Genomic DNA, 17086 nt, shown 5'->3' on the forward strand with positions numbered 1-17086 from the left:
ATGAGTGCTAAGGGGACTATTCAAAAATCATGAGAAATTAGTCAGTTACGACTACCTCTCATGGAAATGGTCATAGGTGAATGACTTTCTTAACATAGTTGAATCCCAAAAAATGAGATCTAATATTCCTTAGTTATTCACGCTACTTTATAATTATTATATTTTTAAGATTTAAATATTAAAATTTATAATTTTATTTTAAATTTTAAATTTGTTTAAGAAATTAAATTTAAATTACATATTTTTATGAATTAAAAGTGATATATTATGTGGCTATTATATAGCTTGAGTGGGTCTAATGGTTAAGAGTATGTGTTTCCTCATAAAAGGTCAAAGGTTCAAAACGAGAGTGGTAGAGTATGTATGTTTTCGTAAACTTTGCCTCATACACCAATTTGATGTCTGGATTGGCTGTGACCTTAAAATATTTAAACTTTGCCTCATACACCAATTTGATGTCTGGATTGGCTGTGACCTTAAAATTTGATAACATATCATATCATATCATATCATTAACTTGGAATATATGGTAATATCTTAGGGGGGTTTTATTTATTTATTTATGGATATACGACCCCATATATGGGGAAACCAACAACTAAGTACAATCAAAAGAGTACTCATAAATTTGATAACATATCATATCATTAACTTGGAATATATGGTAATATCTTAGGGGGATTTGATAACATATCATATCATATCATATCATTAACTTGGAATATATGGTAATATCTTAGGGGGGTTTTATTTATTTATTTATGGATATACGACCCCATATATGGGGAAACCAACAACTAAGTACAATCAAAGGAGTACTCATAAATTTGATAACATATCATATCATTAACTTGGAATATATGGTAATATCTTAGGGGGATTTTATTTATTTATTTATGGATCAGCGACCCCATATATGGGGAAACCAACAACTAAGTACAACCAAAAGAGTACTCATTCAACACTGCAAACCAAGAGAGCTCTAACTAATACCAAAAAAAATAGAATTTGTTTTAGAGATAGAGGGAGAATCCCTAGTAAAAAGTGAGTGAAAATTGACCAAGAATTACAAAAATTAAACATCATAAACATTAAGAAAAAATTGTGCATTAAGATTATAAAGAAGTGTCTAAATTGATGGGTTGTTCCTCAACTTTGCAAGGCAAAAGAATAGGAAAACTTGGATGCGAGCCCATCTCAAGTTTGGCTAAGCAACCATCTACATCTACTAGTAAATTCTTTAGCTCGTCTAATTTGTGTAGCAGATTGTCCTCAATTTGGCGTATGTCCACCAAACCTTTCCCCAAAAGCAACTTCACATGCCAATAGATATCCAACATATGAAGGTAATGATTTCGTTGCCAATAGATATCCAACGTATGATGGTAAGTCATACTAACATTACATTTGGGTGAACCATTTACACCACTTAAAAAGTATAAATCTAATCATTTTTTATTTATTTAATATTAATGTTTATAAAGAATCAAACTTTATATAAATTAATTTTAAACTTAAAATTTATATATATATATTATAATTAATTTTTTTTACGATTTATTATTATTAAAAAATATATTTATAATTTTGTTGTTCACAATATTCAATTTACATAAATATAACCAACTAAATAAAATGTATAGTTTTTTTGGAACCATTCACGTTTGTATAATAAATGAAATAAATTATATTATATTAATTATTCATATTTGTATAGTTAAATAAATTTATTTTAATGATGATGATTAATGTCTACTGAAATTAATGTGGTCTATCTATAAAAGATTTAATTGTGACTTTTTAATATTTTATTTTTTAGATTGAAAAAAAGGGAAAGAAACACTCCAAGATCATTATAGTTATGTTGATTTTCAAGTTAGGGAGGTTGAATGTATGACAAATGTCCTGGAAATGAAAACAGATGAAAGTAAAAGCGAAACAAGCTAAAAGAAAATGTTTTTCATTTTTAACCTCTTAATACCGCAAAAGAAAAATACAAAGAAAGATAATTATTTTTTGTTTAAAGATATAAATAAATAAAAATAAATTAAAAATCTCCATTGACTCTAATATAAGTTGTTATGTGATGAAAGTTTATATTCAGATTCTATTCTTGTGAGTGATCTAATAAAGATCAAATTTTACATTGAGTTTTTAGAAATGAGAAAAAGTGTTTGATGTTATGTTTTTTGTTTCTAGAAAATAGAAAAATTAAATTAAAAATTAAAATTAAAGAAATAATTATGGAGAAAAAGTGAATATTGTAAAAATTTAAATTAAAGAAATAATTATTGAGAAAAAAAAATAAACATTGTAAAAAAATATTCTAATCTTGTGAGTGATCTAATAAAGTTTAAATTTTACATTGAGTTTTTAGAAATGAGAAAAAGTGTTTGATGTTATGTGTTTTTGGAAAAAAAAAATAAAAAAAAAAAATATATATATATATATATATATATTAAAATTAAAGAAATAATTATCGAGAAAAAGTGAATATTGTAAAAAATAAATAAATTAAAGAAATAATTATTGAGAAAAATAAATAAACACTGTAAAAAAATATGTAATATTAAGTATTTATTTTAAAGTTGCCAAAATTTATGTGTTTCTTTCTTATATGTTTCATAATGAGACATGGAACAAAATGTCTTAAATGAAAATGTGCTATGGGTAATATTTTTTAATAGGTTTTCTTAAGTGGAAAAGGTAACACTTTTCTTAATTGAAATTGAAGTATAGACATAGAGAACAACTACATCTGTATCACCTCAAAACTCTAGGTTGTGTGTTGATTCTTACTTTAATACTTGAGCACCTCACATCAAGAATATTCATGTTAATGGTTTACATCCTAAAAAACTCTGCATATAGATGATTAGATGTACTTTCTCAAAGCTTAAAGTTATATGTATTGATCTTTATGTTCTAATAGTCATCACTCCACACGTTATGAATACCATTGTAATTGGAGGTAATGACTCTAATGATTTCATTTCAAGGGATTGTGCCCTAAAAATATCTACAACATTTGTTGTATATACCGCCATAAGCACATAGTTTTAGAGCCTGTGTCTCAAATTTTGTGTTTGAGATTATGATGAAAGACCAACTATCACATGAATAGACTTTTTGTTTTGCTTGAGTATCGCATACCACTCAAGAAGCCCAGTGGATGCACGACACTAGCATGACTTCACGAGTTGAGCATGACCATCAATCACTCGTATCACCTGGAATGCACCTAACCATCATATCTCGACTAAATCTAAGCCAAACATCTTCAACCACATGCAATATTGGAATGCTCATTTCATCATAGACAATGCTACACCATCACCACCTAACCATATGTAACTTGTTGTTGACTCCTTTGAGCCAAGCATCTACTTGAACAAATGACTGACTAATGTGTAACCATGTTATCATCCATCTAGGTTTACACATGATAGTCACCAAGATCACATTCCTACGCCTAAGGCACCCATCTATTTTTTATGGATGTATCAACATTGTTGTCTTGGCATGGGAGACACACAATCTACCACATCACCAAGTTATGGTGTCCTTCAATGAAGCCCGCGTATAGACACCTCACAAATAGCTCATTTATCTTACGTGACAAGGCATTCATGATACTCCTAGACTATGCGATAATACACCATCCTCATTGTCTCACACCTCATCAGAGTTGGTAACTAAGGCTACCAAAAGTATAAACTTGTTATGCAACTTTCCAGGTATGCGTGTCATTCTCTCCATCGTAATATTGCAATAGAACCTCAAGTTAAAATTCCTACACCAACCATTTATATGAACATCTCATTAATACTTTTTTAAAAATTTAATTATTGTGTTGAGAGACGCTCTCCAACCCAATATGGAAGACATGTTGTAATGTCCTGTTATGTTATGTAAACATTTTGACTCGATCAAAAAATAAAATTAAAAAAATGGCCCAGATAAAAGATATGTTGTAATGTTATATTATGTAAACATTTTGACTTGGTCCAATAAAAATAAATAAAACCAGCCTAGATCCATCTTAACTATGTATCTACGAAGTGCCAAGAGGGATCAAATCTCTTGCGACGGTTGGTAGATCCAGAGTTAAGATAGATCTAGGCTAGTTTAATTATTAATACTTATGAATAATTAATAACTTTTTTTTAACATAACAATTATCATTTAATGAAATTAAAATGAAATGAAATGATATTTTAACGTCCACGAGACTAAAAATAGTCTATGGGACCTTTAGTTCCTTGCTTTTTGCTTTATGCAATTCAATCCTTTTCTTATTTAAATTGATGAGGAGCTGACCCAACCTTCCAACAATCCCCTCGCCGAAAATATAATGTTAAGAAACTAATGCTAACATATTCCTATAACTTTCTCTGATGTCTTTGAATGCATCACATTCCAAAATGAAATGTTTTTCCGATTCCTCTGCCCCAAATGTGAAAAATGTACACACATGTTCTTCCCAAGCTTCTTTAGGCCTTTTCCATGGTCTTGTTTCACATCGAAGTTGATGCGAGTTGGTTCTTAATTGAGCAATAAGAACCTTTTCCCTCCACGAAATGCAAGCTCCAATGAACCCTTTTTGTTGTACATCACACGTAGGGTTGAATTCCTCAATGCAATTATTCTTCTTTCTACCAAACTCTTTTCCCCATACCAGTTTACGACACTTCTCCATAACAAAATACTTTAGCTCCTTGCTATTTGTGGGACAAGCATTGAGGTAGATATTCTATTTTTGCATCCATTTGTAGTTTTGTTTCATCCTTGTTTTCTTTCTTTCACTCATGTCTTCATTGAAGATAACATTAGGCCATCTACCTACTCCCATTTTCTCAATTCTTTTTAGATATCTTATGAGCCGCACCATAACAATTGCTTCAAAGGGAGTTACTCATGTTTCACTCAACATTATCTCATAAGGTACTGAACTTTTTATTTTGAACTTGCTCATGATCAAGCGTTTTTGGATTTTCTCAATTTGGTTCCATTTTGAGACGAGGGTGTTGCTAGCCCACAATTCACACCCATATAGCATCACTGAACAAACTAGGAGTCCAAAAATCACTTTAATCATTTTCCAATCCCATAACTTTGCCTCTCTACATTTGTTTTGAAGAGCATATAATGCTTTCCACCCTCCTAAAATTCTCTTTTTTCTACAATCCTCCCAATTAAGTTTGTTTTTCAAATCAATACCAAGGTACTTATACTCATTTACTTCTTCAAGAATGTTGCCTTCAAATAAGAAAGTATGTTGGCTCTACTTCCTTTTATTAGAGAAAATCATTATTTTGGTCTTGCTAGTATTAACTTGCATCCCCACTGCTCTACAAAAATTCTCAAGGGCATATAGGTGCATTTGCAATCCATGGGCCGATTTAGAAATCAATACAAGATCATCAACATGTAAAAGAAGCTTTACCACAAACTCCCCCAACCGAACACCATCTCCACCTTGCAAATTTAGTCATTCTTCTAGTTTATCAATATATAAACCAAAAAGAGTAGGGGATAGAGGGAAACCTTGCTTGACTCCAATGTCACTTCTAAAGCTTTCTGAAATACCTGCTGAGGTTCTAATTTTGACTTTCACCTCTTCATAAAGTCTATGGACAACAACTCTATAATGCAAAGGAATTTCAAGTTCTTCCATTCTACGCCACAACTTATCTCTAGGGACTGTGTCAAATGTCTTTTTGAAGTCAACAAAGCAACATAATACTTCTTCTTTTCCCTCTCAAACCTTTTCAACAATGTGTCTCAACGTGATACCATGATCCACTATAGAATGCTTCAGCCTAAAACTTGCTTGCCTTCTTGCCCTCTTTTCTTTTACTTATGCCCACTTACTGATTCTATTTTCTACCATGTTGTCGAAAAGTTTTGTAAACAAAGGATTGATCATAATGGTTCTATAGTTGGAAGGATTATTAATCTCTCCACTTTTAAAAGGGGTATTGATAGGCTAGTTGTCTAGTCTCTCGGGAATCCCTGCTGAATGATGTTGTTGAATATTTCCATGATGTGCGGAGTGTTCATTCCCCATTTTAGATACTTTGCTTGAAGTTCAACCAAGTCCTTTGCTTTTCTTGTTTTCAACTTCTTAATTCCAATGTCCACCTCTTGTAACGTGAAGAACTTTGTAGTTGTTTTGATCCTGGGGGGAGGCTCCGCCTCTAATTCTTTCTCGTAGAGTTGTCTTGCATATTCAAACCATTGATTGACTGTAATATTATTTTCGATTTGCTTCTTCCTTGGTTGAAGTTCTTGGGGCAGAAAAGCTTTGGGTTATTCTTGCTTAGATATATTAACTCTTCTCGCCTTGTTTGTATGAACTCATCTTTTTTCCTTTTTAGTATCTCCTTATATAACTTTACATTCATCTTCTCCTTGCCATTTTGCATTTATATTAAACAAAAAATGGTAATAGGGCTAGTACCCTTACAGTTGATACAAAATATAACATAGAACCCAACTCCAAAATAACAAAGGGGAGCAAAAGTTTTTTTTGTCAATCCTAGTTATTTCTACCCCACTATGCAAATGCTTATAACATCACCAAAAAACATTGCCTATCCTTACATACTTAGAACCATCCTTGCTTGTTCCAGGGCTCTGACATCTTCCATTCCATGCCTACATGTTCCTGGGCTCTGACATATTCCATTCGCGCATGCAAATCCATGCCAATTAACCACTCGAACACAAGGAATGCTAGTTCACCTGCTGAGCATTCCAAAGAATGAAGCTCGAGATTTCCCATCTTAATTGCAAAGATAACCTCAATATGATTCACACAAGGGAGGGCCTCCAACATGTTGTTGGCATTGACCTTTCGCCACATATAACCGCTTTCAAAAGAATTAAAAATCGTGCCCAAGCATTAAATTTTGTTAGGCTTGGTCATGTCCCTTCACTCCATTGCAATAATTTGACCTCATTTATATTCATAAAATTAGCGCTTCCCCTTCATGAGCAGTATATGGGATTAAAATCCCAATGATCAAACTAATAATTCACCCTTGTCATGGAATTGGTGAAGGTATTATATTACCTTGATTCAACTACAATTCAACCTGAGCCAAATTGACCCCATGGTTGGGCAACAAATCAACTGTTGTGTTAAGATCACAAAGAATATGAAAAAAATATGTTTGTTTAAAAAATTTGATTTGCTTGGCGATCCTATGTAGAACAGGTGTTGCATTGTGATTCCACTTGTTCATCGAGGCCAATGGTGACCCCTCCCCCTCCTGCCACCCCTTATGAATAATTAATAATTAATAGTAATAATAATAATATTATTATTATTTGAAATTTTATTTTTATTTCTATGTAATTCGACTAAGTGAAAATGTTTACATAACATAACATGATAGGGCATGACAACATCTCTTCCATATTGGGTTGGAGAGGGCGTATCAATGCAATAAAATAAAATAAAATAACAAAATTAAAAATTAAATCCACCTAGATCCATCTTAACTCTGTTTCTGTCAACCACCTAAAGGGATCAAAGCTCTCACTATGCAAATCTTTCCTCAAATTTTGCACTAAAAAAAGTTTGCGCCTTGAGAGAAATGATCTCTCGACACTTGATAAATCTGAAATTAAAATAAATCTATTATAATAATTTAATTAAAAAATCCAATCTTTTTAAACTAAACTAAAATATTTCCAACAATACATTCTTGGAATACCAAATAAAGATCAATCATAATGTTCCTCTTCTCATTGCATATTATGTCACAAAAGTGGGAGGACCATGGTTGTAAAAGTCATTGTAACAAGGACTACATAGTAGCTAGTACATGCAGCTTAGTTTAAATATAGCTTAATTAAACTAAAAAACAATAAACACAAAAATAAAACATCTAATAAAATATTGTATTGTTGAATGTCATCACAAAAATTAAGAAATATGATTAACTAATATTGCTTATATTAACATATATACACTTTAATATATATGTTTATTGTATGTGTGTGTGTTTTATTTTTTTATTAATATATATAAATTTTTTTAAGGGTGGTTCACTCACACTGCCGCTACATCCATGGGAAAAATCCAGACAAATCAACTCGAGGGGATCTACCCACCGACCAAATAAGCAAGGCCTAACCCCAAGGGCGTAGAGGAGATTTGACCCCTGACCTCCCAAGTGGCGAGGCCCTTGGGGCTATTTTTATAATTAAAATTATTAAAATAAGTTTTTAATATAATCATAAGCCATCTTAAATTGAAAATATGGAGAGCAAATTATAAGTCATGAAAATAGAAATAATAAGAAGATGAAAAAAAAAAAAAAAAGATGAAAAATTAGTAACTAATAGAAATGGAAGTTACTAAACAACCTATAATAAGACCTCAACCAATCACCTTACAAATAAATAAATTTAAATAATAAAAAAGAATAAAAAAAATAAATTCCTAATGCTAAACTATGAATAAGTAACATAAATTTTTGGTAAAAGACAAACTAATATGGAATAAAAAAAAAACGAAATACCTAATATTATATCAGTGTAATAAAAACTTGTAATTAAAATATTATTAAATAAAATCTTAATATATTCTATAACAAATTTTTTAAATTGATTTAAATATTAAAATTTATAATCTGAATAACAAATTTTATGATTTTAGAATTTAAAAAAGGGAATAAACTCTTCAATTAAATACCAACACTCCTTTTAGTATAATCTAGACAATTAACATATATACCAACTAAAATCCTAAGATACGTATACCTATCAAATTTTGTAGTTTCCAGATTGTTTTTTTTAACAAATGTCATAAAAAATTCGTTAAAAATGGAATGATTAGAATGTTAGATAGAATTTCAAAAATGGAATAAACTCTTCAATTAAATACCAACACTCCTTTTAATATAATTTAAAAAATTAACATATATACTTACTAAAAACTTAAGATATGTATTTCTAACTTCTTTATGGAAATCTGGCTACCCCTTAAGATCATAATTTTTGCTTGGTTGGTTTTCCATAACAAGAATCTCACATGGGAGAATCTTCAAAAGAGAAATTGGTGTGGGCCTGCCATGTGCCCCCTTTGTAGATCAAACACTGAGAACAACTTACACATTTTTCTTCTATGTCCTCAATCTCAGATGATTTGGCAGAATCTTGCAGCCCATTTTGGATTCAACAGAATCTCCTTCCCTTCCATTCCAGAGGCTTTCAAAGGGTGGAGTGACATGAACATTGATTGGAGGCCCATTCCTTTATTGACTATTTGGGCCATATGGAAATGGCGGAATGGGTCTATTTTCAACTCCAAAAGGGAATCTCATTTTTCTGTATTTGAATCCATCCTTCGCTTATACAACGAGCTTGGATTGTCTTGCCATTCCAGAGACAGAAGTCGGAGGAGGACTCTAACAAGGGATCCCATGGGGATTCCGCGTGCTTTTTTTGATGGTGCGGCTCAACACGGTATTTGCGCCTGCGATGTTTATATTATTCCAGAAGTTGGACAACAGATTGAAATATATTGGAATGGAGGGGCCAGATCCAACAATAAAGCAGAGGCTATGGCTCTTGCTAGTCTTCTATCTTTTTGTGACTTTCTAGACATACAAAAGCTCCAAATTTTTGGAGATTCAAAAGTCATCATCGATCATGTTCAGTCAAAACATATCATAAAAAATATCAACCTTTCAGGATGGCTGAACAGGATTGAGGCTTTATGGAGCTGCAGGAGGGACTACTCATTAATCCACATTGACAGGGATAAAAACAGGAGGGCAGATGCTCTATCTAAAAAGGGTCTATCATCTCCACAAGAAGTCTGGATGTTGCAGATAACGGTGGATAACAACACTTTCCAGATCCAGGATTTTTGCTTGCCGGGTACATAATTTCCTTTTCATAGTTGTCAATCTGGTATGTATCTGGTTCCCACTAATTTGATTTCCTTTTTGAAAAATATTCTTATATATTTGGCACCTGGGTCCGAATACTGCCTATTTGTTTTGTCTATATCATATTTCTCCATATGATCTATCTGTAGAAGAACAAAAATATTGGTTTTTTGTCCACTCCACATGATTGTGGTTCTGATCCACATATATCGGCTATATCTTGTGATCTCCAAAAATCTTTTGCTGTACAAATTTTCTCTTATGAATATAATACAAAAATATAGCTTTTTTCGTGCTGAAAAAATACCTATCAAATTTTATAGTTCCAAAAAAAAAATTTCTAAAAATTTCGTTAAAAATAGAAGGATTAGAATGTTAAATAATATATATTTGTCTTAAATATAATATATAAAATTTAATATTTACCATATATTTATTTTCTTAAAAATATTAATAATGTAATATACGTTTGATTTAAATATACTATATAAAATTTAAGTGGATTTAAAGGGAAATTTTAAAATTATGTTTTTTATTTTTTTTAATTTTTTTTTCTCGTTAAGACTATGCTATTCTATTATGTACATAAACAGGAAAACAGTTACAGTCATGCGGTCATGTTGCCAGAGGCCAAGAATGGCATTCTGGACTGACAGTAATCAGAAAAACCTCCCACACCTGTGCCACAACATCAAGACAAATCACCCACGCAGGGGCCCTAACACATAGACAAGTCACCCGCGCAGGGGCATCACCACTGAGACAAATCACCCACGCAGGGGTATCACCACTGAGAAAAACCACCCACGCAGGGGCGCCACCACTGAGACAGATCACCCACACAGGGGCGATAAACCGTTGAGGAGCAGTAAAAGCGAAAATTGACATCCCACGCAGGGGCACAAAAAAGGAAAAGAAGACTATCATATGGAGCCCTTGCATGGGCATTGACAAACATTGAACATGAAAATTCTCGAACCAAACAGAAACAACCACAGTATACAGAGGGCCATGGTAGCAAACGAAGCAAAACATAAGAGAACCTGAGCAGCGTCTGAAGGGGAGAACCGGAGCGAACGGACTACTATTCGTCCGGTTCCTCCTCGATGATCCAGCACATACCTTCCGGGAGAGGGTCCCATGCGGCTTTGTCCTTCTCTGGCGGAGGTGCTGCCTGAGTCGAAGGTGGAATGTCAGCATGCTCTGGGCGGACCTCTGGCAAACCCTTAGCGTCCCCAGAGCTTCTAGCTTGGTGCAACTTTGTGCTGGGCTGTTCCTCGCCCTCTTCCTTCGGTTCTTCAAGAAAAAGGACCGAGACATGGGCGTTGATGCGAGAATTGCCCTGGGAATCGCTGAAGGAGAAGACTGCGGTTCCAAACGCAGGTAGCGGAGCCGAATCCGGATCTGGATTGCTGGTGTCCAGGAAGTGTCTCGACTGGATGGGATTAGCCTCCGCAACTTGGTGGCATAGACATCTACAGCAGCGGGAGGGGGGAGTTGCCACTGAGGGGCGAGAGGACCCGCCTCTGCTAGTGCCTTGACGACTGAGGAGGCGTTGTCGGGGCCTGACCATGTTTCCACTGTTAGCAGGAAAACGAAACAGAGCAGGATAAGAGGAGTCAGAGAAATTGAGACCTGAAACCACCCTCTCAGACCTGAAACCACTGTCAATTGCCAAAGGGGCGACGTGAGCTCCAGCTCTGTGAGCCGTCGACCATAAGCCCACTCCCGAAATCTGAACTCGACCCAACACATTACATTCCAATGCCTCACCATTCTTATGCTCCTCTGCTCTTCCTCGAACTCCACAAGCCATAACTGCACTCTGAATGCGCGATTGAAACCCGGACAGAGCAATGAATTGCCGTCCCTTATCGCCCCTGCACCCACGCTTGAGCTCCATGGCGGCGGATCGCAGTAAATGCGAGTCTTATGCTTGGGGCTGCCCATGGTGACCATGTGGCACCGCCTTCTCCGCTGTCGTGTCACCCGCATCCGGGGAAATTATGTTTTTATTTTTCATTGAATAATAAAAAATTAATAATATGATATTCATTTGATTTAAATATAATATATAAAGTTTTAATTTTTTTTTAAAATAAACAAGAAATTTATTTTTATTGCTAGAGGTGTTTTATAGCTAGTACATGAGGGATATGTGACTAGTAGATAAGGAAGATATTGTCACGTAACATTACATTAAATTTATATGTTAGTATATGCGCCAAGTACGTGAGGGAGATGTTGTCACGTAATGTTACATTAAAAAAATAATATAGATATATATGGAGTTGAAATCGCAAGTTTGATAGCTAATTTTTGCACAATCAAAGCGTCCGAGGGGTTTTTCAGGGTGCTGAATCCAAATATGCAGTTAAAAAACCATTTTAAATAATACAGATTAAGATTTAACCTCAATTTTTTCCACCAGATTTCGTCACCGGAATCTCCAAAAAGTAGCACTAAGGACAACTCCTATATATATTTGTGTGTGTGTGTGTAGGCTAATATATGTATATACAAGAGATGTTGTGTAACGTTACTTTAAAAAATAAATAATAATGCTACTTTAAAAATCAATGTCAACCATTTTTAAATACTTGAATTTTCACTTTTATTTTACTTCAAACTTTATATAATGAGATAAAATAATTTTAAAAAAAATAATTTTTAGTATGAGGGATAAATGTAAATTCTTCATTGAGCCATGTCTAATGTCTATAGTATGCTAGAAATGTGTAAGGTAAAGTAATATAATGTTAACATTTTGACTACTTCAAAATAAAATAAAATTAAAATATGGTAGAGATGTGTAGCTTAATGTAATGTAAACATTGTAACTTCGTGAAAATAAAATTAAAATAACAAAATAAAAAATAACCCTATAAAAATTAAATAATAATAATAAAAAAAATGACTCATGGTATTGACCCATGGTTTTAAAAATCCATGGTATTGACTCATGAAGCGTTGAATCCATGTAGCCAATAAAGGTAAAGCTTCCCTGTAAAGGTAAATCTTTTTATGGATATGTTGGCACTCAACATTTGTTTGCAAAGGTGGGGAAATATTAGGAAAAATGTAATTATTACATTTTATCTAATATTTTTGCCTACCTCCATCCACTTTTTACTAAGTTATATTAAATAAAGTATAATGCTATAATATTACATTTTTCCCAATATTTCCCCTCAAATGGTCCACTTCTTATTGTAATTTTTCTTTATATTTGTAATTTAAAAGTAAACAAACTCAACTATAAAATTAGGAGTGAGGAGAAATATTGGATAGAATGTAATATTTATGGTGGGGTGTGACGTGAAATATTAGGTAGAATTTTAAAAATATTACATTTTAATTAGTATTACCCCCACCCTGGCCACTATTTATTAGGTGGGGGTAGTTATAATATTGGGTAACATATAATATTGTAATGTTATATTTTATGTAATATTTCCCCTCACCCATTCACTCTATACAATATGACAAGATTTTTAATCATGAATATTTACCATGGATATTATTAACTTCTAAGTAGGTTTTTTTTACAATACCATGGGCCAATATCCACAAGAAAAAGATAGAGAGGGAGAGGAGGGAAGAAAATTATAATACCATAGGTTACCACCATGGTTTATCAATATAATGGGTCATCTAGACTTTTGATTATTATGTTATGGATCTAAGCTTTTAATTATTATGTTACAATACCATGGGCCAATACCATGGCTTATCAATACCACATGCCCAAAAACCATAACTTATTTCAAAATCAAAATATTTTACAAATACTTTATTTTAATTTAATTTTATAACATTTTTTAATTAAATATAAGAGCAAAAATGTTATAATTACTTTTGAGGTATATCTAAACCCTCCATCCTCAGGCCTATTAACAATATTCCCATAGAGATTAAATGGAAGTTTTAATAAACCAAAAAAATGACAATACTTTTATATATACATATGTGAAATTCACTATAATATAAATAATATTATAAAGAACCAAGATAGATGCATCTTAACCAAGGATCCAAGCAAAGAGAGAAAGCAAAGTGATTAACAATGATAGAGGAAAGATAGTGCATGATTCTTTTAATTTTTTATTATTGTATTTTCTTTAACATGATTGATCCAAAATATATGTTTACTATTTTACAACCAATTATGTTTTGTTTGTTTTTTTTGTTTTTGTTTTTTTAATTTAGATACTTTCTTAAATTCAATACAATGGGATCATATTTAAGAAAGAGAGTGAGATGGAAGAGGGAACATAGTGGGGGAGAGAGACATATAGGTGGGAGAAACAATGAGAGAGAGAAAGTAGGAGAGAGAGGAGGGGGAGAGAGAGAGGGAGAGAGATGTATTTGGAGGGGGGAAGAGAAGGAGTGAAGAATAAAGACATTGAGAGAGAGAGGGAGTGACAAGGGAGAGATGAAGATGGAATGAGGGAGAGAGGAGATGAGGGAAGAGAGAGAAAATGAGAGGATAAAGATAAGGGAAAAAAGGGGAACATGGAGACATGGAGACATAGATATGGAGGGGGGGGAAGAGGGGGAGAGAGAGAAGGAGACAAGGAGGGAGTTAGTGACAGAGTTGGAGGGTGGAGAGAGAGATGATGGGGGGAGAGACAGAGGGAGAGGGAGGTGGGGGGGGGGGGGGGGGGGGGGGGGGGGGGGGGGGGGGGGGGGGGGGGGGGGGGGGGGGGGGGGGGGGGCGAGAGAGATGAAGGAAAAAGAGAGAGGACTTGAGTGAGAGGAGAGAGAGATGAAGTTAGAAGGGTAAGAAAGACATAGAGAGAGAAAGGTGGAGAGGGAGCGCCAAGGGAGAAATGGAGAGTCACTGCGAGAGAGAGAAGAGCGAGAGAGAGAGAGAGAAGGTGAAGAGAGGGAGGGAGAGGAAGAAGGATGGAGAGAGAGAGATAAATAGATATGGAGAGAGACTGTGTATGTTTTTGGGGTGAGAAGGAGAGACAAGGGGAGATAGAGATATCGATGGGGCAGGGAGAGGGTAGAAGAGAGAGGTAATGAGAGGTAGGGAGCAAGAGAGATAGATGGGAGATAGAGATATAGATGGAGGGGGCAAGGAGAGAGAGTGAGTGTGTGACATGTGTTTAGGGGGTTGAGATAGAGAGACAAATAAGGAGAGATGGAGGCAGGTATAGATATAGATGGCAGGGGGAGAGAGGGAAGAAGAGAAAGATAGAGAAAGGGAGGGAGAGGCCGATAGAGAGAGATGGGGAGAGAGAGAGGGGAAGAGAGAGATGGGGGAGAGAGAGAGGGGAAGAGAGAGAAGGAGAGGGGGAGGAAGATAGACACGGAATGGAAGGTGGAGAGAGAGGGAATAAGAAAGAGACACACAAAGACAAATACAAACATAGAAGTTAAATATAGAAAGTCATGAATATTTTGGATTTTCACTAAAATGGATGTTGATTTCAGTGTAGATGTCGATTTATAATCCTATTTAATACCTTACATTAGATGCATTGATTTTCAGTGTGGATGTTCATTTCTACTCCTATTTTATTGCTTGCACATGATGCATTGGTTTCACTGTAGATATTGATTTCTAATCCTATTTGACCGCTTGCACTAGATGCATTGATTTCAGTGTAGAGATCGATTTCTAATCCTATTTAATACCTTACACTTGATGCATTGATAATGTAGATGTTGATTTCTATTCATATTTGATTGCTTGTGCATTGATTTTAGCATAGATGTTGATTTCTACTCATATTTGATTGTATGCATTAGTTGCATTGGTTTCAATGTAGATATTGATTTATAATCCTATTTGATTGCTTGCACTAGATGCATTGATTTCAGTATATATGTTGATTTCTAATCCTATTTGATTGTTTGCACAAGATGCATTGATTTTAATGTAAATGTTGATTTATGATTTGATGCAACTAGATGTATGATGTACATTAATTTCAAAGTAATTAGATTAATAATGTGCATTGATTTTAGTGTAAGTACATCTCTGTCTGCTCCATCTATATCTCTATCTCCCATTGTCTCTCCAAATCTATATCTCCTCTCTCTTCTTCCCTCTTCCCCCTTCTATATCTCCCCTTGTCTCTCCTTCTCAGGGCCAAAACATACACACTCTCCCTCAGTGTAAGCACATAAAAATTATTCATGATGTGCATTGACTTACATTTTTCATGCTAAATAAAAAGTTTGCTTACCCGAAATGTTTGCTTCTTGAAACTATAAACTATTTATAATTAGCTATATTCTTATTATTCCCATTATCCATCATTCAACATTGTTAATTACTTTGCATTAATAGAAAATAATTACCATTGAAAATTATTTGGTGTTAACACTCCATAAGTCACAATGATTAACTTTGGAGAAAACCACTCTTAATTGAGTATATTCTTATTATTCACATTTTTTATCAATCGAAATTGTTACATTGACACTTTGCACTCAAAATTTTTATTTCATCATTCAAATTACTAACGTCTTTCCCATCTCAACAAACTGCGGTAATTAATCAAATTTTAAATTAAATTTGACAAAATTAATCTCACATATTTAGCATATTTCAAATAATCAAAATAATTAGATGTTCAACAAATTTCTTACACATATTTAAAATAATCAAAATAATTAGATGCTCAACAAATTTTGTATGACTGCACACACTGAAACCAGCCCAGATTCGTCTTAAACGAGAAGGATCAAATCTCTCGAGATGCAAATCTTTCCTCAAATTTTCTTGGCGTTTAATAAATCCAATGTTAAAATAAATCTAAACTGGTGATATGATTATTATTTTTTAAAATTTAACTATGATCTAAATATTTTTATATTTTTAATATATTTTTCAAATCAATGTTATTTAGTATATATGATAATTTTTGAAAATATTTAAAATTACAAATTTAAAAGATAATTAAATTTATAGATTTCACCCGTCAAAATTACTATATATACATATATTTCAAAATACAATTTAAATAATATAAAATTAAAATTTCATTAAAAATTATATCATCTCCAACATCTAGAGGATAATTATGCTTTTTATTTTTATATAATATATCTTATAAAAATTCATATTCAAATGAAAAAAACATTCATCACCCATTAAATTAACTCCATGCAATAATATTTAATTTGACCAATTGGTAGCATTATTTCCTCATACCTTGTTG

General features: G+C 33.3%; 1 protein-coding gene across 1 annotated transcript; it reads left to right on the top strand.

Moving 5' to 3' along the window:
• Positions 1 to 9437: 9437 nt before the first annotated feature.
• On the top strand, positions 9438 to 9905 carry LOC149248000 (uncharacterized). Its single transcript, XM_089446900.1, has one exon. The coding sequence runs from the start codon at positions 9438 to 9440 to the stop codon at positions 9903 to 9905; it is 468 nt and encodes a 155-aa protein (XP_089303026.1).
• Positions 9906 to 17086: the final 7181 nt, after the last annotated feature.

This window comes from Pinus tabuliformis, chromosome 7, assembly GCF_031772625.1.
Source record: "Pinus tabuliformis cultivar Carrire ecotype Pingquan chromosome 7, CPIR1, whole genome shotgun sequence".
Taxonomy (NCBI): domain Eukaryota; kingdom Viridiplantae; phylum Streptophyta; class Pinopsida; order Pinales; family Pinaceae; genus Pinus; species Pinus tabuliformis.